Genomic DNA, 27,869 nt, shown 5'->3' on the forward strand with positions numbered 1-27,869 from the left:
CCACAGCTCGTCAACCGTCATATCTCACATTTCAGAGCCTCTCAGCACCTGAGTACAACATAAATCAATGTTGGCCTTTTCAAACGAGTCAACACATTCAGCCTGCCTTATGCAACAATAAGGTAACTCACAAGTACACTCCATATTCACACGCATATTCTCTTCACTGCTGTCTGGCAATGTGACCAGCAATCTCACCTCCAAGCTACATCCAACCCTGCTTTTTACTGCTTAATATTATGACCTATAGTACATTATTTGTTTACAGTATGTCATGTATTTGGCTCATCATCATGAGGTTCGGTATAAGCTCCCTATATCAGTCTAAAGCCAGGATTCCACCGGGCGCGTGTCAGAAGCCATCCGTCTTTTAAATTCAGTTGCACTACGACTATAGTAATTACGGCAGCCTAGTCAAAGCTGAAAGTGCCTTAAGGCTACCGTAATTACTGCAGTACTTTTTTTTCATTTTCCTTGATTTTTGTGCTTCTACTATGGTTAAGTAGACTATGTAGTTAAATGGTTTCTTTATTTGTCTGTTTTAATTGCGTTTATTGTTGATATACCATTGGGAGTCTGCGCAAGGTGTTTTATTTTGAAAATTGACCGGATGCTCAATGCTGTTTCTGTGTCTGACTTCCTGCTCAGCTCAATCTGCTCATGGATGTATAATAAGAGCTGGATAGGGCGCCGCCACTCAGCCTTGCAGCCAATTTTTCCCAGTGGCCACTCTCGGTATCCCCCTGCGGCCAAAAAAGCATTTTCCCCATAGACCACCATTGTTAAAGAGACACCTGTAAAACTGTTGACAGGACCCCTTGAACTGCAAACAACATCAATTATGACTCTTTCTGTTATGAACTTTTGATCCATGAAGGTTTTATATTTGTAAAAATTTCCTCGAGCCAAGAAAAGTGATTTAAAAATCTGTGACATCATCATGTGGGCGTCTATGGGCCGGGCGGGGCCAGCGGGGGAAACACTACTGCGCATCTTCAGTGGGCCGCACAACGCGGAAGCAAACCCGGAAGCTAGAAACCTTTTTTTGTGTATGAGCCAGGCGAGGAATTCCTATAGGACTGAACGGGCGCCATTTCTAGTCCAGTATCCACTTCTGAAACGCGGCGCGGTGCGCCCGGTGGAATCACAAGCATTGACTAGAGAGGCCGCGATCAGCTCTGGCGGCTGCGTCAGAGCCAGAACATGGCACACACGCGCCTGGTGGAATTTAGGCGTTTACACTCCTACTACAGGTTCAGTCCCAGCCAATCTCACCAGTTTGTGTTTGGCGTCGGTGAGGTGTGTCTCCTCGTAGCTGTCGTCGTGGGCCGTCCAGCTGTAGGACACCAGGAAGTGGAGGATGGGTGGGTGGTAGGTGACCTCTGGATGAGCCCAGCGGACCACCAGAGCGCTGCCATTCACATGCTGTACCTTCATGTTGATGGGAGCACTGCTGCACACTGGGAGGAGGAGGAAAGAAAGAAAAGTGGGAGGGATGGAAGGGAAAGAGGAAAGGAAAGAAAGTAAGATGAAAGGACAGAGGAGGAATATGAGGAATGGAGTAAGGAAGGGAGGGAGATAATGAAGGAAACAATGACGGTATGAAGGAAGACAGAAGGATAGTCAGATGAAGAAAGTGTGAATGAGGGAGAGCAAAGATGGAAGGATGGACGGGAAAGGAAGGAAGAAAGACGATAAGGAATAAGGATACAGTGTGTAGGGGGACGTAGAGATAGAAAACAAGAGAAAAAGAGGAGATAGGGGAAATGGGTAGAAAAAGGAAAAAGGGGAAGTGGAGGGAAGGAGAGGAGAAGGAAGGAAGGAAAGCGGTAAAAAAGAAATTTAAAATGAAAGGATGGAGAAGGAAAGTGAAGGAAGGAGATAACAAAACAGGGAGGGAGAAAAGGACAGAGGAAGAAGGAAGGAACAAGGAAGGAGGAGAATTGGAGGCAGAGAAGAGGAAAAGGGGGAGAAAGGAAAGCAATAAGTAACATTTTAAAATGGAAGGATGGAGCAGGAAGATGAGGGAGTGAAGGATTGAAGAAACCAATGAAAAGAAGGGAGGAGACAAAGAAAGGAGGGAGAGACAAAAAGAGATAATTCAATGACTGAATACATTGGCTCTGCTTATCTTTCAAATACACTCAGAGAGAGAGAGAGAGAGAGAGAGAGTGAGTTTTATGTGAGCGTGAGTTGTATTCATGATGTGTTATTAATATTGCTGTGAGACACGGTTAGTCATCCAGACACACAAACACGCACGCACAGACGCACACACGTACACACACATACACATGCATGCACCCTGGCACGCACGCATGCACACACACACACACACACACACACACACCATAACACTATCCAGTATACACACAAGTCTATGTACAGTATGAATGACTGGACTTTCCAAACCACAGACACACACATGACTGTTCTACACATACACAAAGCCATTAAACACAGACACACATACACACACACACACACACACATACACACAGACACGCACAGAAATGTTTTGTCTACAGGCTCTAATAACATGAGTTCATATATAGTCGCCTTCAGGCAAAATGCAGCCAACCTGCTCTGCCTTAGAATATCTGGCAGTGAGAGATATGAAGCCCAACACATAAACAGTGTATGTTTTTTTTATGAATTTAACAACACACACTCTTGCATAATAACCCTCCATTCGTGCTGATAGGACCAGCCCTGCACTGAATGCTGCTGACCACTAGATGTCTCTAGTTTTCTGCTCAAACGGGATAGTGACAGTATTTCATTTTAGACATCGGACACCCCTGCCCACATACTTTTGTCTACCTTTGGTCTGGAGTTGTTTTCCACTGTCACTGAAGTCAACAAATACCCAACACCCATTCATAACAACTCTTTCCATTAACATACAAAGATTTGTTGGTCTTATGACCCAGAAAGGAGCACATAGTAACCACAGAAGTCAACACACTGGACAATAAGTATAAGTATGACTACAGTCATGTCAACGGGCAACTGCTGATACCCATGACAACAAAAATTCTTGTTCATGCACTAAAACAGCACTCTCAGGCAACTACTCCTACTCATAACACATTGCAGTTTGCCGTTTGCTAGCCGTTTTCGTTGTCCTGATTCCAGTTGCTAAATTTCGAACTTGGTTAAAATAATCACACTGAGAATGAAGGGCAGAGACTAAACAAATAGAATCCATCAACACCACACACCATCATCACCAACATACCCAGACTGAAACAGACTCAGTTCAACTTATTGCCATCAGTCTTCATGCCCCAAATCATATTAACCACGTCCCCACCATTTGGTCCAGTGAAGGGAAATCTAAATGCTACAGCATGCAGTTATATACTGTATATTTTTGACCACAGTGTGCTTTCGACTTTGTATCAATAGTTTGGGACTTGACTGATCTGACTTGAGTGAACTTGACTAGTCTGCACAGAACCCTGCAACCCTGACCCTAGAAATTAGGTTTATATATTAATTGTTTTCCCAGTTACGTTGAGTTCGCAAACATAAGCGTTGCCTGGATTATGTTCAAAGTTTTTCAAATGAATGAAGCTTAACTTATATATCACACTGAAGCTGGTGGAGAGCAGGACTGGGTGGAGGGAGAATGTGTTAGGTTGGGGTTAGGGTTAGGCAACAAAAGCACTTTAGTTAAGGTTAGTGACAGATCGTAGTTTTACTTCAATGTTGATAAACAGACTTTTTTGCAGACTTTTTTCTGTATCAAACCAAGACCACAATCTTTCCCTAACCTTAACCAAATGCTCTCAGAGTCTAAACATAACCATAAAAAGATTTAATAATACTGTAGTTACCACCAACAGATATTCTACTGCAAGACATTTTGGCTGAAAAAAAGCATTACGTTAGTTACAGTAGTGTAACTGTGTGTTGAGCTGCAATACGTTGCACTACTCACTGCTAGGAAAGAACCATGCAGAAGCACAAGCCGGTGCATTCTTAGTGCCAGTCCCAAGCTTGGATAAATGGGGAAGGTTGCATCAGGAAGGGCAGCCGGCATAAAACCTATGCCAAATCAAATATACGGATCATAATTCAGATAACCATACTGGATTGGTCAAGGCCTGGGTTACCCGCCTCTGGGTTATTCTGGTACTGTTGACCTGCTGCTAAAGATCAGTTTGCAGTTCTCCCAAAAAAGAAGTGGAAGACCTAATAGAGACTTGCAAGGAGTTGACCATAAAGTGCAACGATGCACACACAGACATCAATACCAGGTGTGAATCAGTCTTGAATCAATGACAGACTACCTCAAGGATCAGTCCAAACAGAATAATATAATTATAGAAGGCATTCCTGAGTCCCCACGTGAGAGCTGGGAGGAATCTGAGGACAAGGTCTGTGAGAGGTTAGCTGTTAAGTTACAGATGGATGAAAAGAGGACTAAAGTGGAGCATGCCCACAGGACTGGAGCCAACTCAGGTGACAGACTCATGCCGATAGTGGTGAAATTCCTATGATTCAAGGGACAAGATGGCTGTTCTGGAAAGAGGCCATGAACTGAAAGGAACTAATATCTTCCTCAATGAGGACTATACTGAGGCCATACGCCACAGGTGAAAAGAACTCATCCCAGCCATGAAAGCTGAAAGAGGTAAAGGGAACATTGCGGACATCCAATACAACAGACGCATTGTCCACCCTTCCCTCCAAAAGATGAGAGTGGAAAGAGCCAAGCCTATGGGTTTGTAATTTTGCTCACACACACACACACACACACATACTTGACTGAATGTTGAATAGTGTTGCTTTTTGCTCTTTTCTGTATCATGTCTATATCTGATACATTTTGCTTTTTGCTTTGTTTGCTCTTTTCTCTATCATGTCTGTATCTGATAAACTTCCCAGGAAAAGGCTAAAAATAACCCATGTTAATATATGTAGCCTCAGAAATAAGGTTCAGCATATCAACAACTTGCTAACATAAGAGAACATTCATATTCTGGCCATCTCCAAGACCAACTGAGATGACTCATTTGATGGTGCTACAGTGGTAATACAGTGATATAATATCTATAGAAGGGACAGGGATACCTATGGGGGAGGAGTTGCAATATACATTCAAAGCCACATTGCTGTTAAGCTCAGAGAGGACTTAATGTCAAGTGCTGTTGAAATATTGTGGTTGCAGGTTCACCTGCCTCATTTAAAGCCTCTGCTGTTGGGGTGCTTTTATAGGCCACCAAGTTCTGACAGTCAGTATCTAGATAATTTGTATGAAATGGTTGATAGAGTATGCAATGTGAAAAGAGAGATTTATTTCCTGGGAGACCTGGATATTAATTTTCTTTCATCAAGTTGTCTGCTGAAAAAGAAACTTCTCACTGTAACCAGTTCTTGTAATCTGGTCCAGGTCATTAATCAACCTACCAGGGTGTTCACCAAAATACAGGAATCATATTATCCACTTGTATTGATCACATTTACAATTACGCTGGAGAACTTTGCTCCAAAGCTCTATCTGTTCCCATTAGATTTAGCAATCATAATCTAGTAGCTATATCCAGGAAAGCCAAAGGCTGGGCCTAAAATAGTGTTTAAGAGGGTGTTTTGGGTGTATAAATAAGTAGAGGTCTGTCCGCATGTTGGCAATGCACTTGGTTTTAGCTTAGTAGTCAGTGCAGTCATCTATGATCTGGGAGACTCCAGTGCGAGACCTGGTGTGGGGGCATCCTTCATAAGATAGTTTATTCATATACACTTATTTTAACACTTTAATATCCTTAAATTAAAAGTGTAATAAAATAAAGGCTGGATTTACAAATACAAATACAAATATAAATAATTTTGCTGCCTCAACAAATACATAAACAAATACAAATACTGGGCTCTCTGCACATCCCTACAAGGGATTTCGCTATGATTTGTATGTGGATGCTGTTGAAAATATTTGTTAGTCTGATGGGAGTAAGGAGAAGGACCCAGATGCTGCACTTGATGTATTTATGAAATTGTTGCCTCCAGTTAATGATAAGCACACACCTGTCAGGAAACTGACTGTTAGTGTGGATTGATGAGAAATTGAAAAAGTGCATGGTTGAAAGAGATAAAGCAAAAGTAGCGGCAAATAAGTCTGATTGTACACCTGAATGGCAGACATACTGTAAAATAAGGAGCAATGTGACTAAACTGAACAGAAATAACGCTTATAGGGAAGGTCACTCAACATGCACAGTGCTTACTCAAATGACAGACTATTGGCTGAATATTGCGGGAGCAGTATTGTTAGATTTTAGTGCTGCCTTTGATGTGGTTGATCACAAATCATTACTGAAAAAAACTTGGAAGCTTTTCAGATGCTAGAAATGTAGAGTGTGGAATTCCACAAGGAAGTTTGCTTGGCCCTTTACTTTATTCTGTGACCTATGTGTTCATGTATGCTGATGATTCAACAATATACATGTATGCACCCACAGTTAATGAAATAATTGCAACCCTCAACAAAGAGTTCCAGACAGTACTAGAATGGGTTACTAGTAATAAACTAGTCTGAAACATATCAAAGAGGCATATAGAGTCTCTTGTTGTAAAGATTGGGGTGGGGATTGGGGGAAACATTAATGTACTGAAAATTCCTAATGGTTTGTATAGTCAACTCACATTCAGCCCTAACATACAGTACATACCTACCCAACCAGACATGCCACCAGAGGTCGCTACACATTTCTAAATCTAAAGGACATTCAAAACAATGCACAGTATTGTATTGAGCCAATGTAGATCTGTAGTTCACTCAATTGCTAAAGTTCACAATAAAGCAAGCTTTAAAAAATTGAAGCAACATCTAATAGCCCTACGCCTGTAACCACAGTCTGTACATTTTTTTCTTTTATTTCTATGTATATGATTATGTTGTAAGATCTCAGTTTGTATGTATATTCAGTGCTTAGTGTGTACTAACATACTGTACATATGTGGATATGAATAAGAATTTGTATAGTAATATGTTTGCATGAAAGAATAATATTAGTTATACTTTTCTGATTTTAATACCATTTGGTTGTTTTATCTGTAAGTGTCTTATCTGTTTCTGTTGTCATGCTTTTATGTTTTGTGTGGACCCCAGAAGAGGAGCTGATGTTCTGCATCAGCTAATGGGGATCCTAATAAAATCCTAAATCCTAATCCTAACGGGAACAGCCGAAAGAAGAAGATGAAGAAGACTCACTGCTGGGAAAGAGGGAGTAGTGTATTACTAGCCAACAATGCACATAATGATTATTCCAAACACTGTATCATATTATGCAAATGCGTAAGGTAATTCAATGATGAACATGGGTTGATTGAGAATACTGCTCACGTGCCTGGTGGAACCAAATTGATTAGCTTGCTCATAAAGAACTGCAGTGGAGTTTTTCTATTCATAACCTGCAGTCGAGCCCCATGTGGCTTAGCATTACTAAAGCCATTAGTCACACAAACGCATGCACGCAAGCACGCACACACACAAACACACACACACACACACACACACACACACACACACACACACATTGACAAAGTAGAACACACACATATACATACACTGGCATCATTTGGAAGTCAAGCAGTGAATGACCTCTATGCAGGGGAAGCGTATTTAAATGATTATATCAACCTGGGTCCAGTCAGGCATGCCCTGTGTTTGCGCGTATGTGTGTGAGACAAGTTAAAATGTTAGTACTATCTCTGAAGTTCTCTAAGCATGAATATTCACAATCTGAATTGAAGTTTTCAGTTAAGTTTGAAGAGCACAGTAAAAATTTTAGTAACCAGTAGGGGTGTGCCTGAATACAAATACATTATTCGGCAAAAGCACAAATAGTGGGTTTTTTTTTAACGAATATTTATTTTGTACAAATATTTTTTAAATTATTTGTTTTCGGGAATTAAAAAAAAACATGTCAAATACCAGCACACAGGTCGGTTACATCAATATCTCCGTCTCTCTACTCTGCTCCACGTCTATCAGCAGGTCTCAACTAGGGGAGTCACATCCACCTGCTACATGATGCACATTTCCGAATTTGGACATCACTCCCAGAGTTGGGGGTGCTCCCCAGATATAAAGCTGAGCTACTGACACAATTGAAGTGTTTACAATGGACTCTCCATAACTTGTTGTTCCCCTTCTCCTTTCCACAAAGTTAGGTTGTAAAAAATCGTCAATAAATGAAAAGTGCAAAGCAATAATTGCCTTTGAAGTTCTCCCCTACACATTACATGCTGTACTGTCTCTGTATCATGGATGCATAAATACCTATGGGTCTATCTGCACAGTGGCAATGTGCTAGGTTTCAGCTCAGTCGTCAGCACAATTGTCTATGATATGGGAGACTTCAGGTTGAGACCCGGTGTGGGGACCTCTTTCATAAGCTTGTTTATTCATGAACATTTATTGTAACACTTTAATTTTCTAAAATTAAAAGCATAACAAAAACAAAAACAGGATTTTTAAGCCTCTTTCCACTTTTATTTGAATACAAATACAAATAATTTTGCTGCCTGAACCAATATAGATACAATAACAAATACTGGGCTTTCTGCACATCCCTAGTAACCAGAGGTGTGTAGAACTGATGTTACACAGCCCAACACGTGTGCTGTGTGTGTTCCAAAATGTTACATGAGTATTTTAATTTAATTTTCCGCTATTTAAAGGAACAGTCACATGCGCTTGTCTGACATTTTACCCAAAGTCAGATAGCTTTGCATGACAGCTTTGAAAAACTATTATTTCTATATATTTACATTTCATTATACATAGCCAACATGAACAAATACATGAACAAAATGCTAAATTTTTAAAAAAATCTTAGTGAAACAAATGTCAATAATATGATGGTAGTGCAGTGTATGGGAAATTTTCTGTACTCTCATACTGTGAACCTGTTATAGCTGAGGTTAATGATTGCTGTGTGGTTTTGCATTTTCACTAATGCCAGCACAATAGGTCATAAATTCCACAGGGTGCCTTTAATTTGAAAACCAACCCCCTTTTTATAATAATGGTTTCGCTGTTAGTCACAAAGTAGTCTCCTCTTGAAAGTGGTTGTTGTGGAACCACAGAAAGATTTTCTCTGGATGGTAACATTTATTAAGAAGGCCTATTTAGGCTTGCCATTTTCTACAATGATATTCTTTTCCATACCTACTCGACAGATGACTCTTTCATTTCTGTGGTAAACATGTTGGGAGACGCTATTACAAACTTTGTTACAACAACAACAATATAAAAAATGGAACATGAGCCAGGTAAAAAGTGTGGCTTAAACTAAGCTTACTTAACACTATAAGCCTTTTTAACAGCAGACATGTTTATATAAAGTGTTATGTCACAGGTGCAATAGTTAACATTAATGACAATATGACATTTAGGAGTGTTTCGCAGTGTGAGAGCCCTGCTATTGCATGCTTTCTCACTCTTAACAGAACAAAGCCATCATTCATGTTATTAGTTGTGCTTTTGCTGACATGACAAGTTAAATGTCTAATGGTGCATTCAGACAGAACCCGAAGCGAATATTTCACACAGCGCGACAACAATGCAACAACACAAATAGATGCAAATTTGCACCAGGTGATGCAAATATGTGTCTGCATGAGTTGAAAATGTTTCAACTGAGTTCCTGGTGAGTTCTGAGTTTAGTCAGAAACTGAACTGAACGAAAAACACACAGAAAGTCCCCATGACATGGTTGATGTCATGGATGTATTAAGACAACTAGATATGTTGAGCCATACGTTTTTAAAAAAAACAAATCTACTACTGTGAAAATGTAAATGTCTAGTCCCCGAGTATAAGACAACCACCACTTTTTCAAATAACTTATAATCTAAAAAACTAGCAATTATCTCCAATGCTTAATTTCACTAAACAAAATACAACATTTAAAAAAGGCATTCCAACATTTAAATAATTAAGACATCTCTGGAGTTGTTAGCTGCACTTTCCTTGCTTCTTTTTTGTCTTCCTCAACCTAAGTATGGGGATAAATCTTTGGATAAAGCTGTTGTCACTCGCATGATCCTTACACCTTCTTTTCAAGGGTTGGCTCTAATCTGTGTGTCTTGTAATGCGGAGTGGCTAAAACTCAGAATGGGCTTCTTAAAAAGAGCAATCCCCCATATTCCCTGTGTGTAACACAACTGAAAGGGTTTGTAGCCCCATGTGGCAGGGTGATGAAGAGATCCTCTTACGGCTTTCATCAAAGATAAGCGGGCCATCACAAATGCATGCACGTACGCACAGACATACACACACACACACACACACAAACACACACACACTGGGGAGAGGTCTGGATGGCAGTGAGTGATGGGGGCTAGGGTCCAGTCACACAGAACAGAACATAAGTAGAGGGGGTGTCTGACACAGGTAAACTCTCTCTCTCTGAGAGGCCATTTGGAGGAGGAAAGGACATCTTTGGCCCTGCAGCGTGTGACCACAGTTGATCGATGACCGGGTCTTTATTGTGGGTTCGACTACAAGGTTTCGCACTGGGAGGGATCAGGTGGGAACTCAGCATATAACAGGCTCCACTGCTGTTAGACATGCACCAATAGTATCTGTAGTAAATCTTGCTTTACACTCTTATTAGTTGTGTGTGTTAGTTGACTTCATGAGCAGCCAAAACTCTTACTGCAGGTGTCTACATTTTTCCTACCATTGTAATTTTAAAGCACAGTTGGGGATGACTTAATTTTTTTACGTCTTCAGTACGCACTGAGATAAGGACACAAAAACTCTTAATTTTAACTACTAAGAATAAAGGGGCCCTGTGGAGTTTTATTGTAAACAAACAAAAGTTATGTTTACATTGAGTGTTACTCACCAAAACTCAAAAGTGTTGAATGCATTTCCTTCCTCATAAAACATTTGCAAAACCAATTTATTTAAAATCCTGCATTGTTTACATCCACATTGCAGTCCTCTTCTTCTCTGCCTTTGCTGCTGCATTTCTGAGTTTGTTGTAGATCAGTGGAACCAATGGGAGGACTGTGTATTGCACCATCCATGTGCATGCATCCTTGTTTTGTTTGTCTTGTGCATGTGCATGAGGGCATATTAGTGGAAATTACTCCATAGTGCTACTATAGCTCAAAAACTCAACAGGGTACCTTTAAGCACTACACACGACAGTCATCGAATGAAAAATATGGGAAGGAAGTGAAAAAGGTCAAGAAGATCTACATTGTTTCAAACTGTGTGTAGTGTGTCCCTAGGTATCAACAATGGCACTTTGTGAGTAACATCATTTGAAACAATAGGACTGAAAGCCAAAGCTATGAAAATAGGAGCCAGGTTGTAGAAAAGACTGATTTATTCTCGAACAGTGAGCTCAGTACAGGAAAACTAGTCATCAGTGATGGCTGCACACACTGAGGAAGACATTACAGTACATTACCAATGACATTTAGTTGAAATGTCAATTTTTTCCGCACACTAACTGCCACTTTTAAGTGGCAAGAAAATGTCTTCTGATGTGAAAAAATGCGTTCAGCTTATACTTAGTCACTTTCCAACTCTCTGCAATACAGTTGTGGTGTGTACCTGTGACACTGCGTGTCTTTGTTTCATAACAGGCAACCACTCATTGGCATGAAGGACTATATATTGAGTAGCACTTCCACTGGCACTTGCATTGCTCAAACTACTTGACACAGTACTTGTATCGTTTTGTAAAACTGTTATTGGTGCACCTCTAAATATTATGCAGGGACCTCACTCCGCTCTTGGACATCATAACCTTGACCTAAAACAAAACAGACGTTTTTTTTAATGTGTGCAAAGATGTGAAGAATAAGTACATTCAGATTACAGTTTATGAGAGCAATTTTAACCTTTGCAAATGAGTTTAGTTCACATACTTAAAACCTAACTTACACATGAATGTTTCACTCATTTATAAATGAGATGTTGTTGCTGCAAATCACAGAAACAAGCTGAAACAGAATATCTACGTGATGTAACTGAATGGTGTAGGTTCAGAAAGAAATACTGTAGAAAATACAGTATATAGTTTTATTTTTGTTTATCTGCAATTGAAGTAGTCAGATCAGTGTTGCAATTACAGGGTAGCCAGCCAGCTGACAGTAAAATAAGTTTACAACTGTGCATGTGTTTTGGTTCATACGGTGGCTGCAGTCTATGCAGCAATGGCAATGTACTTCTTACATTTATATCACAAAAATAAGTATGTTGTATTGCCGTATACCAGATATATGTTTGCCACTGTTTGGCTATATATTTATGATTCAAGGCATGTAGCAAACTTAAAGGACGGGTTCACTATTTTTCAAGTCAGTCTTAAAACAACAGTCAGGTGTCCATATGAACAGTGAAAGAGGTTTTCCTCACTGTAATCATTCCTCCTGTTCATATTTGGGGCCAAAATCCAAAAAGCCAAAAAGTCATTTTGTGCAAAAATGCATTTAAAAGTTGATGTGAAGCTCAAAAGAGGCTTCATCAGTCTGGGTTATTCATATCAAGTGGATATCTGACACATTTACAGTCTTTTTTGCATCAAATTCCCTCTTCCCTGTTTCCCTGTTGAGCTGTGGTGGAAGTATAGTAACAAAAGAGGAACTTTGGCACTAAAAAGACTGTAACGTTGAAGATATCTACTTGATTTGACTAACTTGGATATTAGCTTCAGATAAACTTTTAGATACAGACAGACTTGAAAAGTTGTGAACCTGTCCTTTAAAGAAATAGCTCAGCATGCTTAGAAATAAACTTATTTGCTTTCTTGTCAGAATTAGATAAATACAAAATGTAAAGACAGTGTAAAGATGACATGTTGTGGTTTTACAAGGGGTTATGTATGTGTTTCGTAGCCAGTCACCATTGGTTGCCTAGCAACTTCATGGTGACGGCAGCACTCCAGGAAGACACAGGTCCTGGCCAAGAAAAAAAGTCCCACACAAAATTCCCCATAAATTATTTTATATTTAGCATACAGACATGAGAGTGGTATCAGTAAGAAAGCATATTCCCCAAAATGTTGAATTATAGTATACAATCTCAAATTCCAAGCGTTTGGATTTGATTATGCTGTACAGTAGAGGAGATTACTAATCTGCCTGTGCAGACACACTTTAATAGCTGAACACAATTTAAGACTAAAGATAAAACAACAGGCCAATTGGAATGTAGTTGTCTTTCAGAAGAAGTACAGGAAGAGGGAGAAGAAACAGTGATTTGTGCTTGTAATCAAAAATAAAGGTTCTGCAGTAAATAGGAAACAGCTCATTCATGTATATATGCATTGTATATCAGCAAGAAATATCTGTATATGTGCTTGGAATCTAAATAATCCCATCAAACACAATAGGATAGAGAATCATGCATCAGTTTCTACGATCATATTTATTGTACATCATGGTATGAGTGCACACACTTTAGAAGACATCCATAAGGTTTTATGGCCAAGCTGACAAGAACACGTAATGCTCACTGATGCATTGTATCACTTCTCATAAACAGTATAAATTAAATGTGCCATAAAATGTAACTGCAAGCATCTTACGAAGTTTATTATTAGTAATGTTAGCTGACATGTTGTCTAAGATCAATAAACACAACTTGTGTTCCAACTCTGATTATTTTTGGCTCCATTAGAGCTTGTGCAACTTACATAATTTATGATGATCACTTATCTTACTTTACTAACTTGTTAGTTCACTATCATGTGTATATTATGCTACTAATGTATTATTGTGCATCAATGTAAAGCATGCACTCTTACACTGGCCATGTGTCACTACAGTGCATTACAGATATGGTAATAGTGGAGAGTGTAACATCCAAACATCTACAAAATTCTGCTTATATTCCTCATACTAGATTCCTCAGCTCATGGTGTGTACTCAGTATGTAGTGGAAAGCCAGTCCGTATTTCTGAGATCTGGCATGGGACAGAGTTCATCATTGCTTGTGCTTTTCCAAGCTACTCATCTGCTTGCAACAGGGTTGCTCTTGAGAGTCAAGGGTAAGGGAATATTTGTAAACAGGAAGGAAAGGCACTCTACGGCGATTTCATGAATAAGTGAAAAAGCCTCACACCCTCAATGAAATTCATTTGCTTCCTTTTGTGATTATTGAGGAGTTTGGTTTTGTTCTGATTAGAGCTGCATCTTGTTTTAAACCAGCACCATGTGAACATTGCACCTTGCACCTTTTAACCTTGAATTTGACTGGATTGTTATAGACTATTCTAAAAGGAACAGACCAACACTTATGGAATTTGTTTGTATGCTGATGAAAAAATACACACACACATACACACATATCTTTACTTTACTTTCAGGTTCTGTTCCAAATGTAAGAAAACCTCATTCAAAATAAGGAAGTAATGAAAATACAGTCCTACTACAGTATGCTGCCCACTTCATATGTCTAGAGGAGAAATGTTTTAAAAAACTATCTAATATTGTTGTTTATTTAATAAACAACAGGCTTAATGGACAACATTTCCCACAAGCCAAAGGGCTTTATGTGTGATTTTAGACACTTTTAGCAGCAGAGATCACAGTTAAAAAGTTGGGGGAAATGACATAAGAATAAAGGTGGTGGTGGATATCATGGATAAGTGAGACATTTACGATATGTATGTCGCGTAGTGTCAAGTTAGTAGGAATTCATGGGAGCTGTAGGATTTTGTATATTAAATCAGGAAGGGTTCAAATTTTAACAGCAATGCTGTACTCATTTAGGTAGATAGATAGTAAAATGAAATAAATGTTTCTCTATGTTGTTCTGTGTTAACTAACAAGCTACTACTATTGTTGGTTAGGAAATGACCGCTGTCTTATTTTTACACATGTATCGCTGCACATATTTAAGTTTACTAGCTAACAAGATATGTGAAAAAGACAGCTTTGAAGGCTACTGAAAGTTGTTCCTTTTCATTTTTGATTGAACTAAGCTGGCAGTTCCCCTTGCTTCCAGTCAATGCGTTGAGCTAAACACATAATGGACAATTCTCTGTAATGGAGAATTCTCTGTACTGGACACACAAAGATGACACTGGTCCTCTCATTTGCTTCAGCATACAAGACAAACTGTTTCCCAAAATGTCACAACATCCAAACACTATACGTTTCTGTTTTCTATATACATGTATATACATATACATGGTCCACTAAATATGGGGCTGCCAGTCATCCAGAGACTCAGAGGTAAATGGACCATCATGGCTGATGAGAAACAATAACAAAGCAGGAGGAAAGTGTTCAGGCTGAGCCATGATAAAATGGAATAAATTAGCAAAAGGGAGGGACTGGAGAGAAAATGACTCATGTCACTCAGCTGCTGCAGATCATATATAGATGTATTTGAAACACCTGTGTGTTGTGTCTTGTATGTATGTTGTTAGGTGTGGAGGTGGATATTAGGCCAGGTGGACAAACATGCGTAACTCACTCAGCTACAGCTACAGTAGCATGTTGCAGAGGGTGTGTAGGTGGCATGAGGTCTGTATGTCTGTTGTTTTTTCAGCTCTAATTCTCCTCTTTGCCTTTTTCCCAGCCGTCCCTCCTCCTCCTCCTCCTCTGCCAGCCTTATAGATCTGCTTACAGCAAACATGTCCCACTACAGGGCTCAAGGACATACAGCACAAGCATGGACCACACTGTGCCAGAACGACACACACACCCACATACACACACACACACACGCACTCATGCATGCATGCAAGCACGCACTCACACACACACACGCATATAGAGAATGCATGTGAGTGGGTTTGTGTATGTGGACATCTAGGTGATGCACCTCTCTCCTACTCGACCATATGGAAGTGTGTATGAAGGAAGCGAAGGGACAAACCCTGCTAGGACAGTTGACACAGCACAGATGCTAGGCCACGCACAAGCACATACAAATGCTCAGAGAAACACGTGCACACTCACACACACATACACACACACACTGCATAATGTGTGGTGTTGTTTGAGTGGTAATGAGGCAGGAGTGTGACGACGGCTGGTGTGCCTCCCACTGCCTTATGCTAGGGGAGTTACCAAGCTCGCTGGTGAAATGACAGAGAGCCATCCCAGACCAAACACACACACACACACACACACACACACACACACAAACAGAAGACAATTGGTTTCTTCCGCACATCTGACCAACACTGAATATGCCTCATTTATTAACATTAAGCAATGTCACAGATAAGGAATAATGTGAGAATACTGGACAAGATTAGGAAGGAGAAAGGGGAAACTTTATGATGCTATATTGATTAAAAAAGACAAAGCACTAAACACCAAGAGAGTGGCCCAAATATGACAGTAGCAAAGCAACGGTTTGTAGTCTATATAGTATTCAGGACATACACTGCTTGGAATGTTTTTGTAAAAAATGTTCCCGTGTGTGTATGTTTCATTTTTAGAACTCAAAATATCAAATAAATCTATATTTCAGATTAAGGACAAATAACTTTCTATTTAGGTTTTTATATAGCTTTTATTTTCCTTTCTTTCGCCATGATCATGTTGTTCATTATTCTAAAATAATTCAATGATGAATAAGAAGTAAATAAGGATTTGGAGAGTTAGCAGCTGCAGCATTTAGTGATTTTCAGACTTGTGGCATCAGTGCATAGTTTGAGGAGTTACAACTTTAAAGATTTGAGCTAAAAATGGCTTAACAAGGAAAATAAGTACTCAAGTACATTTATGAATAATTCAGGTTTTTATTTTAAGTGTAGGACACCCCATGTAGACACTGGTTTCATTATGTATTAGGACATTTATGGTGACAGGGGAAAAGTAAAAGTATACTTGTATTTGACCTACCTTTGGAAGCCTCCGTGCCATATGGACCACTGCTGCTGTCAGTCAGGTCAGGTAGCCAGGCATCTTTGACTGCTGACTTGAAGACGTGGCGGTTGTCCAAGCTCTGGATTGGCCTGAAGTTGCTGCGCAAATATTCCACCGACTTAACATGGTCCTGCTGCTCCGTGGTGAAGATTGAGTAGAAAGCCTCCAACTGGTACCGGCGGTGCAAGCAAGCATGGCAGAGACACAGAAATGGAGAAAGAAGAGTGAAGACAAGAAGAATTTGTGCCAAAAAGAACTTGCATTCTGTGGTGATTTTGAGTTGGTGAATTTTGTATCAAAAATCCAGCAGTAAGAAGTCACTTTTACTCACTACACAAGATACACAAAATGAGAATGCAATGCAGGCATCTAATTGGAATACAAGATGAGAAAATATAAATATAAATATCTCTCCCATGGTCAGAATCCACAAACATGACAGGGATACAGTGCATGTGATTGAATGTAGTTCAATACAATGCTAATGAAATGATATATCACCAGTGAATGGACCAAAGGATATAACACAGATAGTGGTGCAAAGAGGCAATTATATTCAACTAGTTACAGAAGACATCCAGGGGAGTTTGGAGTAGAGCTGCTGCTCCTTCACATCAAAAGGAGCAGCTGAGGTGGTTTGTGCTGGTTAGGATGCCTCCTGAAAATGGATGGATGGATGGATAGTTACAGAAGACAATGAACATACCCAAATTTAACAGCCTAATCAGATAGATCTTGGCATGTTAAGATAAATCAGAAAAGCTCCAACACAGTGACATATCCAGAAAATATACCAGAAAATTCAATCACAGGAAAGAGGAAGGGTCAACTTCCTCATCAAGACCTGTGGGAGAAGTGGCCCTGAGAGATTCAGTCCAGAAGGTCTCCCACCAGAGGATAGGTTTTAGTCAGTCAAATCCCAATCCCCCACCCACCTGTCATCCCCACACCTGTTTGGGGATTACTTCAAAAACATGAACTTTTATGAGTATGGGTCCTTGTGGCTTGCATCTCTGAAGTGCTGTCCCAGGGGTAATTGGGGTTTTGGAGTTCTGATTGCATATTCATGTTCTGCCAGTCTGACTTTCAGGCTGTGTTTTGTGTGGCTGACAAAAAGTAAACACAGATGCACTCCAAATGGTACTACAAAAGTAGTGTTGGAGTTGGCCAGGTTGCTGTTTTGTTGAACACATTGAAATCAAGATTCCTCACTTGAGATGTTGTTACAATATTTGTATAAGCTGCATCTGAAAGAGCCCTTACTAAGGTAGCCAAAGAAGCTTGGCCCATCAGCGGTCTAGATCCAGTAAGTCTAGTTGTCAGACTCATGCCAGACGAGTGATGAGTGCCACATCACAATTATCCAAAGTACACTGTTATGATTCTGGGGGCCAGCAGTGGCCTAAAGCTACCTCATGTGCTGCTAAAAGGAGCTGATTCTCAGCTGCAACTGGCCCAACTCCACACCCCCAAAACCTAGTCAAATCTAGCAGCCAAGAATGGGTCAGAGCCAGCTTACATTTGGTCATCTGGGGACAGAACACTCAGTCACACCTGGCTGGACTAGCTGATGGCGACCATATCAGCCAGTCCAGCCTTGGATTCATTAACCTCACATTCATTAATCAAAAGCATTGCAGAATCATTCCATATGAACATTCTTATCTTGTAATAAGTTTGAGAACTTATTGTGTCAACATTAAAGAGGAAATAGTGAAGCTGAGTATCTATCCAGTATCATTTCACTTTCAAAACTTATTTTAATGTGAATTTAACTGCCATGTTATCAAGCTATGAACATGTTGTACTGCTTGAGGTTGATGTTGAAGTTGGCCTCTTCCTGCATGTTGCCATTTGTCAAACGCGTGCTGTGTGGCAAGACGTGCAACCAGACATGGATTTGCACTGTGTGATTGAAGTGTCATCTTTCTGTCTGTGTTGGCAGATGGATACTCTGTAAAATGTGTTTGGAAGCAATGCACACAGACAAACAGCTTGTGTGCAAGGGAGTGTTGGAAAGGGGATTGGGTACTGAGAGGCAGATTTAATTTCATGAAAGTAAATGTCTCTGTGAGGGAATGTCTTAGGACAGCCAATTCTTACTTTGACTTTCTTTGTTCTGTACCACAACAAGGTTCTCAAAAATAAAAAACTGAAACTAAACCACAGCAACATAAGGTGTCTATTTGGAGCCTGAGTATTTTTGAAGAGATTGCCTTTGACTTGTTATTGAAAGTTAGACTTAAGTAACTGTGTGTCCTCTCTGCCAACCTACTGTAACCATTCTTGTTGGAAAAGCTCCTTCACCAGTTCACCCAACAACCCCCCAAGAGAGAATGAACCACAGAGCAAACCTGAGAATGTAAACTAATGAAGGTCATTGATAAAAGTAAAAAAATTGCAGACAACACATTCGAACTCAGAAACTTGGACAGCATGGGTGCTATTCATTGTGAATGCCAGAGAGATTCAAAAACTGCCCAGCTACTCTACAGGGGAAAGTTAAGAAAATGCTCAACTTTATGTACCAACAAGAGCCAATCATGCTCATTTTGCTTCTAGTGTAAACAGAAGCACGGGGTTGTTCACAACTCCATTCCACTATGTGAAATAACTTTAAACAAAATGGAAGAAAAGAAAACTTTGCAAGAAGAAAATTTACTTACAATTTGTTCGGGACCCACTTTGAGAATCTAAGGATGGCACTAAGGGAGAACTCATGAGTAGTCTAAACTGATTGTGAGTGTTTCGTGGTAATTTTGTCTTTATGCATTTAGATTGAAATGATACATGTGAATGAAAATATTGAGAACTGGTTAAATGCAGAAACACCAGGACATATGGATGTCTTAAAGGCAGAGTCAGTCATTCTGGAGAAAGTTTGTTGATATTTGAAGTAAGCAACCAAACAAATACACCCCTCCCTTCATGCTCCTTAAGAAACTCTGGCCCCCAAATTCATGGCTACACATTGCCAAGGCAACGGCAAAAAGAGAAATATGGCGGAATACAGAGCAATGCATCAGCTGTAGAGTCACTTCTGTTCCTCTCAAACATCATCAGGAGCGGAAAAAATTTCATCTCATGTGAGCACAACAGTCCATCCACACTCTCCGCCTCTCTGCAGCCTCCTCACTTCTCACTGGACCTGTGTTCAGCGTCTCTGTCCACAGAAGCAGCCGTCTGTCATCTGCAGCTCCTGTAGAGCTGAGAGGACAGCAACCGGACAAACAGCCTTCACCAGGCTGACTGACAGCAGAAATTTACTACATGTTGGCTCCACGGGAAGAAATCAACAGTGTTTGTGTTTATTGATTCACTGATATAGTTAATACATTGAAAATACACACACAGCAGGATATTTGTGTGATTTAAATAGCTGCCAGCAGATTACACTTCACTGAACGTGACAGAAACAGACTTGGAGCCTAAAAAAATGTGGGGGGTCTCTGTGAGACTGTCTCGGATTCAGTATGGATTGATACATTCAATAAAATGGAAGCATATCTGTTCTGTGAGAAAATACTTTCTATGTGAATTGGCCACAGCCTCTTCCCCACCATTCAATGGGTGCTGGAGACAGGACTGTCATGTCCTCAATAGACATCTGCTCTGATGACTTCCCCCTGTTCTGTACATGAGCACGAACGGCCCCTGCTGCTGTCTGGCTGGAATAGTGTTGTGTGGCTTACTCCAAGCCACTGTGTTTACATATTCATTTAAAGAGCCAGTGCTGTGTATGGACATTGGATTTTTTTTTTCAGCACACACACAGAACAGACAGCTAGCAGACTGTGAGGAGATATTTGCTGAATTTGACAAAAAGAGTATTGGATTAGAATCACTGACTCTACCTTTAAGCAAAGAGATTTATTGATCAACACAAACTTGATCGATTAAGGAGACAACAGTTACATATCAAAGTGCCAGTGTTGGCACAGTTAAATGCCATGTGAAGTCTGAAGGAAGAGTTGAACCACTCTCAGTTATTCAGGCAGCGCCCAAGCGACCTTGTCCCTAGTACAACATCGCTATTAAGTTGTTTACTTTACCGCTGACTCTATGGCAACAATCATAGAGCCAGGTTGGCTTGACCTGCTTGTCTAAGGAGCATTTCATATATTTCATATATAACTCATATATGAAAATTTCCTCACAGTTGCCATGGTGTAGTGTACTGGAAAATGTCTATTCTGATTAAAACAGTAAAACACATTAAAATTCTCTCGGTAAAGTGAATATCCATGCCCAATGTTAAGGCAATGTGGGTAGTGGGTGTTGAAATATCTGGAACAAATTGTGATGCATGGGTACTAGGTACCAACAATCATCACCATCCTTAGGTCCCACCTCTTGTGCGGCAACGATAATAGCAGCAGAGAAAGACAGCCACAGTTTTTTCACGGGCAAAATGTGATTGCAGCCAACCCAAATCCCTAACACCCCAAGCTGCTGCAAAACAAATGTAAAACACCCATAAAACATCAGCCTGCCAGCTTTAGCGACCAGCTTTAGGGGTGACTTTCTGGGTTGATGAAAGTCAAATCTAAGCGTCAAAGCAAAGGATTAATAAGACAAAGCCCCAGTCTGATTCCACTGTTTACCGAGCTGTAGTAAACCCTCAGGGTTTAGGGTGGACAAAGACTGAGGATGGAGGTAACACTGCACGATGAAAGAATAAACACAGATTCATGCATAGCACTTTAGCTTACTCCTTTGTGTTAGATTTTCACTGTTTTCCAGAAGTAGCTTTGTTGTGAACAGCTGATTTTTTTTAACCCTTTTTTTGGTTTTACTCCTTCAGGTAATAAGTTCCATATTTCCCATAATGACTTAGAAATTGGCAGGGATTTGTTGCTGCTTTTAGCTGAAGGTGGAGTCAGTTGACCTAGGTCTAGTTTTTGTTCCATGGCCTTAGTTCTTGTGGTTGCAATGTGGCTACAGTTTTGATGTATAAAGATAACTGGATATCATGTTCCAAGATAGCACCGCATAATAGTGATGACTATTTATGGCCTACCTCCAATCTGTATTTCTACTCATACAGTGAACTGCAGTAGTGCATCCCCCACTTCTGCATCAAATACAGATAGGACTGGCATAACACCAGGCCATTTTGTAACTCCAACCTCCACATCAGCCTCCAATCAGAGTTGAAATCATAATACGATCAGGGCAAAAAACCTTGGTCACAGCTAAAATTAGCAGAGTGAGATTTCTCTGACAGTATAGGCAGATTATAGACAGCTTGTATTTGTTGCTTCGGGGAACAACATGATCTATCAGAGAAACAGGGACAGAATCCACAGTGTTTTTCTCCACTTTTAGTTACCACTGCCTCAAGCTGTTTTTTACTTTTAGAGGCAATAAATAACACTTGCTCTCAGTCCATGTCCTCTAAAACAAGAAATAAGTAACTGCATTTGCATTTCCTTAGATAAAAGAATATCCAAAAGGCCCACATATGTGTTGTGTTCCTGTGACATAATAATAATAATAATAATAATAATAATAATAATAATAATAATAATAATAATAATAATAATTGAATTTGTACTGCACTTTTCATTCATATCGAAACTCAAAGTGCTACAGTATTAATAACATAGAACACACAACATAAAAATAGTAATAAGAGTTACGATGAAAAGGTCTTACTGAATAAAAAGATTTTTAAGCCTGTTTTTAAAAAGTCTAGCATCTGTGCTGCCCTTAGATGGTTAGGAAGGCTGTTCTACAATCATGGTGCAGCAGAGCAGAAGGCTCGATCCCCCATGGTGTGGAGCTTAGTACTGGGGGCCCGGAGGAACATGCTGTTGGCACATCTGAGGGTGCCAGGGATCCCTGTGAAGAGCGCATTGCAGTAGTCCAGTCTTGAGGACATAAAGGCATGGACAAGTTTTTGTGCATCTGACAGGGTTGGTGAGGGGCAGAATTTAAAGATGTTTTTGAGACGGTAGAAAGAGGTTTTGAATATATGTCTTATATGGACATCAAAAGTCAGCTGAGGGTCAAACCTAACACCCAGATTAGTGACTGAGGAGGAAAGGGGGATGTCCTAGCTGTCAAAGGTGCGATGAGGTATGAGGGATGACTGAATCAGGTGGTAAGGTGTGGAGTGCCAATTAGGAGAGTTTCAGTTTTGCTGCTGTATAACTGGAGGAAATTTGTGCTCATCCAGGCTTTCATCTCCTTAACACAGGTGCTGAGGCATGACATGGTTGCCGAAGGGCTTGGGGCAGTATATTGGGGATATATAGCTGGGTATCATCAGCATAGCAATGAAAAAACATCCCATGTCTGCTGATGACAGGTCCAAGGGGGAGTATGTAGAGGGTAAACAGGATGAGGCCAAGAACTGATCCTTGCGGGACACCACAGGTGACAGGGAGCAGTCGAGACCTTCATCCTCCCAATGAGATATGCTCAGTCCTACCAGAAGGACTGAGAGCACTTAAGTGTAGAATCTGACCTTGAGGGCAGATGACACACTACCAGTTTGAAGGGAGAGGTTGACAGTTTGGGTGATCAGGGAGCTGAGAATGGGGATGTATGATTTGAGCAGAGCTGTGGGAATGGGGTCCAGAGCACAAGTACAGGATTTCATCTTCCTGAGGATTTCCTAAATGTGGCTCTGCCTGACGCCAGGAAGGAGTAGAAGGCAAGCTCCTTGACAGAGGGTCAATGACAGGAGGAGGCAGAGAGGAAGAGCAGGACATCAGAGAGAGGATGTTGTTGACCTTGGCTCTGAACAAGTGAGTGAAGCTGTTACATTGCGCATAGTAGCCTCAATTGGGCAACATGACTTTGGCTTCAGGAGATTATTTATGGTGGGAAAAAGGTGCTTATGGTTGCCAGGATTGATATTAATTAGGTTGGAACAGAACTGTAACAGAGCATCTTTAAGTGACTTTGAGTAAATCCTTTGATGTTCATGGAATGCCAGTTTATGGACAGCGAGCACAGAGCATCTGAAGCATCGTTCTGTTTTTTATTTTCTGCAGTTTGTGAATGAACCAGGGCGCAGAACATAAAAAAATGACTGCACATGTCTTGACAGGGGCATGAAGATCAAAAACACTGCTCAGAGATGTACTGTGGAGTACCACTAGTTCATCCACTGATGCAGAAGTTGGGCAGGTGATGCGCTGAAGGTCCATAGTCATGATGGCTGGGTCAATGCTTTTCCAGTTCCAGAAAAAAATCTGACACTTAGGTTTAGTAGGGGGTGACAGGTATGTCAAATCCACTGAGACCATCTTGTGGTCAGAGACACCCAGATCATAGACCTGTAGGTTATTGATGGGGGCAGAGTCAGTGATGACCAGGTCAAGTGTGTGCCCCCTGGTATGAGTGGGGACATTCACATGCTGCTTCAGACCAAGACACTCAATCAGACTCAGGAACTCTACTGTAAAATGACAGGAGGGGTTGTCAACATCATTATTCATATCACCAACAATGACAATGTTGGTTGACATGGAGCATAGTAAGGCAAGGAGGTCATGTATCTCAGAGAGAAAGGATGAGTTTGGTTGGGGGGGGGGGGGGGGGGGGGGTAAATGAGAAGCACCATCATAGAGTATGGATGTTTACATTTTAGAGCAAGTCATTCAATAGAAGAAAAATCAGGCATTGGCGGGGGAGATAGCTTCAGTTCGGCCTGGTGTATGATTGCTAAACCACCACCACAACCAGAGCTGCGGGCTTTTTCCATGTAACTATATCCAGGAGTTCAGGCCTCTTTAAGCACAGGGTAGTCCCCTGGTTTATGCCAGGTTTCAGGTTTCACTTTGTCCAAGGTGTGGTCATGTATGAGGATGGATTTATCGGTGATAGATTTTGTATTAAATAGTTCCATGGTGCCCGGAGACAGAGCTGAGGATGGAAGTCTCTGTGAACTCTGCAGTACACTGTGACTCCATATTTTGCATCTTGCTTGGTAATAGGGTAGTTTTGCAATGTTTCAAACAATGATGCCCAAGTTTGTTTTGCTTCTGTATTCCACATTGAAACCATGGTGCAAGCCTCTATGGATGTAACGAGGTCTGTTTCTTAAAATCCCAAACTCTTGGCAGTGGGTTAAAAACCCCTTGTTGGGTATAATTAGGAAGCTGTGTAAAATCTGTAGCTGTGTGGCAGTGTAGGACGTCATAATTAATTGGGCAGAATGGGCAAAATGGGCAGAGAGGCAGCGTTGGTAACAGCCACAGTGACAGTCACACAGCGGAGATCATTACAGCAAACATGAGGGGAGCTCTAGTTCAAGAAAAAACCCAGTTGCTACAGTCCATCAGTGACAGTGCAGCGCTGGGTGATTTCCATGCTGATAGAGAGTGCAGGAGAGCTGGACAGGGCTTTGTGGCACACCATTGCACTGGACTTACTCAAGGATTTAGGCAGTCAATTAAGAGTTGTATATTTGACTTGTGGAGGGTGGCAATTAACCTTTGCTGTATCCAGCCTGCCACAACTTTAACAAGAATTGGCTAAATCTGGGCTGGATTTGGTTAAAAGTGAAAGAGTTTATAGTTGATAGTGGTGGATCACATAAAAACTGTCAAACATCATCATGTGTATATGTCTATTACAGGGCTTAAACCTTGATAACATTTAAAACATCTGCATCAGTAAGTCTGTGCCTCCAGCACAAGGTTCAGTTGTACAGGAATGATTCCTGGCAGTGAACCTCCAGGACCACAGAAAGCTACTTAACTGTGTCAGACTTGACTGTGTATGAGCATGGATTGAGGAACTGAATGTGAAGAGTTTAAACTGCACTGCTGGATTTACTGGTTAATTTAAGTAAATTTCAAATATCTCACAAGGACAAGGAGCAAGGGGCAATACTTTATATTTCAGATTATGGAGGTTAGAATCTTTCTGACCATATGATAATATTGGAGTGCTTTAATCTTTACAATAAGAATTATGGCCAATACACTACCATGTCATTTTTTTCTTTAAATAACAAAAAAATTGACCTGTGTCCACAAATACAGGCAAGTAGTGAGTGGAGGATTTTTAGTAGTTACAATGTTCTAGGGTGCATACAACAATGACCATATTTCAATGTGTAGTTAGGACCTGAATGAAATACAATCATTACCATGATGTTGAAACATCACTTATATTTTACTGAGACAAAATGCTGGCACACTTGCACACAATGCCAGATGGGAAATAAAAATAAAAAAATCCCACATGTCCCACTTGGAATTGCTACCAGGAGACTCAGCGGTACTGCACACATACTATATATGTGAGGTCCACAAGTTTGGTAAGTCCACAGGTCTGTTTGAAAGGAAGGAATTTTAGATGAGCTGTGTAAGAGCCTGAGCATCAATCCACTCTAAAAGCAGGCCCAAAGCAACGGCTGTCACTCCTGCTGACCTATTTCAACTATCATCCAAAACAAAATACTAGTAAAAAGAGAGGAGAGAAATAAAATACAAAGAGGCAGAGAGAGACAATAACTAGAGTCACCATTGGTAATTAATTCTCTTTCCAACCTCCTCCTTTTATCTTCCTCAATGATGTTTTCTTTGGAGAGAGCATAACTATCAAAGTGGATCACATGGTAGCCACTTTTGTGTCCTGAGTTTAGCCCGGATGAGGCACTGTGTCTACTGCCCTTAAACGGGGGTTCTTATCTGAAGGCTTAACTCTAGGAGCAGAAGCCCCCTCCTTTCCGTCTACTGTAGAGCTGGAGTAATAGTTGTATATTGATGGGTTATGGCATACAGAGCCTACAGTATGTATGATTTGCGGTAGCTACACTGTAGCTGATGTCCACCTCCTCTACATGTAACTACATGTCTGGGCTATGTGGCTATGTAGATACCACATGGAGACTGCAAGAACTTTGATTGGTCAACATGGATCGCTTGTGTTTTCACTTATAAGTTCATGATGTCTTTGGAAACTGCTGATAGTGCAGACAACATAAAGCAAGATGAAGAACACTAGGTAACTTCATCTCTGTTTGTCTTGTTTTCTTTGTAATTCACCAATGGCTAACCCTGAAAACCTGCCTGTCTTCACATGGCCAACATTTCTCTGAGCCTTTGGTACAAAACAGCCTTGGTGACTAGTTACAAAGATGGTCTGACCTTCACTGCTCTAAACAAAGTCTGATCCAATTGAGATAATGTCCTGTTTAGCCTTATTATGTTACTTGGGATAGACACAAAATGCTTCAACCTTGCTTGATGGATTTTTACATAATTCTTGTTTACTGAATTCATTTATTCCAAGGAAATAAAGATTGCACAGTTTGTTGATGTGTCCATGACAGTCTTGTTTGTAGTTATCCGAAATGACACACTAACACTTCTACACAACATCAACTGTTTGCTTTTCAGCTGTGAAATTAGTTTGATTGTACTGTTAGTTTGGTTTCCCAAAGCAATATCCATTTTAAACAAGGCCAAATAGACTGTCACTACTTTTTAATGCAGCTTTGCACACCTGCTCATATCTATTTATGGAATTGTTTGTGTTTTAATGTAATTTTATGTGAGTCTTCCATGGTTGTATGTATTTATGGTATTTGTGAGCCCCTAACCTAAGCCAAATTTCTATCATGTGATAGACAATAAAGTTTTTTGAAACTTGAATTTTGAAGCACTGTTCAGTAACTTGCAAAATAGTCTTAAAAGCCAACATGAAAAAGAGTCGCAATAAGATTGTGGATCGTCATCCTGCCTGATTATAATCATGATATATTTTGCCATATCACTCACTCCTACCTTGAGATATGTCTTTTAGTTGACTATAGTCTGGCAATGAGGAAAAATGGAAACATTTTTACTGATATCTGAGGGTCAAAAATCCCCCCAAAAACGTGTTGCTTCATGGTAATAGTGTGTAGCAGAAGGTTGATGTCAGCAGTGCTTGTGTGGGCACTGTATTGATGTTTGCCATACGATTATTGTTGCTATAGCTCAGACACTTAAGCTGGGAGGAGACATTACGATTAATAACACCTACAAGGCCTAGACACCCGT

The 27,869-nt window shown here is 40.4% G+C and overlaps 1 protein-coding gene across 1 annotated transcript in view; it reads right to left on the minus strand.

The window, feature by feature from the left end:
• The window catches only part of LOC122981010 (receptor-type tyrosine-protein phosphatase gamma-like), a 489,168-nt gene that overhangs the window by 61,671 nt on the left and 399,628 nt on the right, over nucleotides 1-27,869 (minus strand). Inside the window, exons 8-9 of the mRNA XM_044349485.1 lie at nucleotides 16,837-17,029; nucleotides 1,276-1,460 (exon numbers count right to left, since the gene is read on the minus strand). Coding sequence (XP_044205420.1) covers nucleotides 1,276-1,460; nucleotides 16,837-17,029 — 378 coding nt within the window. The remainder of the gene's footprint in view (nucleotides 1-1,275; nucleotides 1,461-16,836; nucleotides 17,030-27,869) is intronic.

Source organism: Thunnus albacares, chromosome 4, assembly GCF_914725855.1.
Source record: "Thunnus albacares chromosome 4, fThuAlb1.1, whole genome shotgun sequence".
Taxonomy (NCBI): Eukaryota; Metazoa; Chordata; class Actinopteri; order Scombriformes; family Scombridae; genus Thunnus; species Thunnus albacares.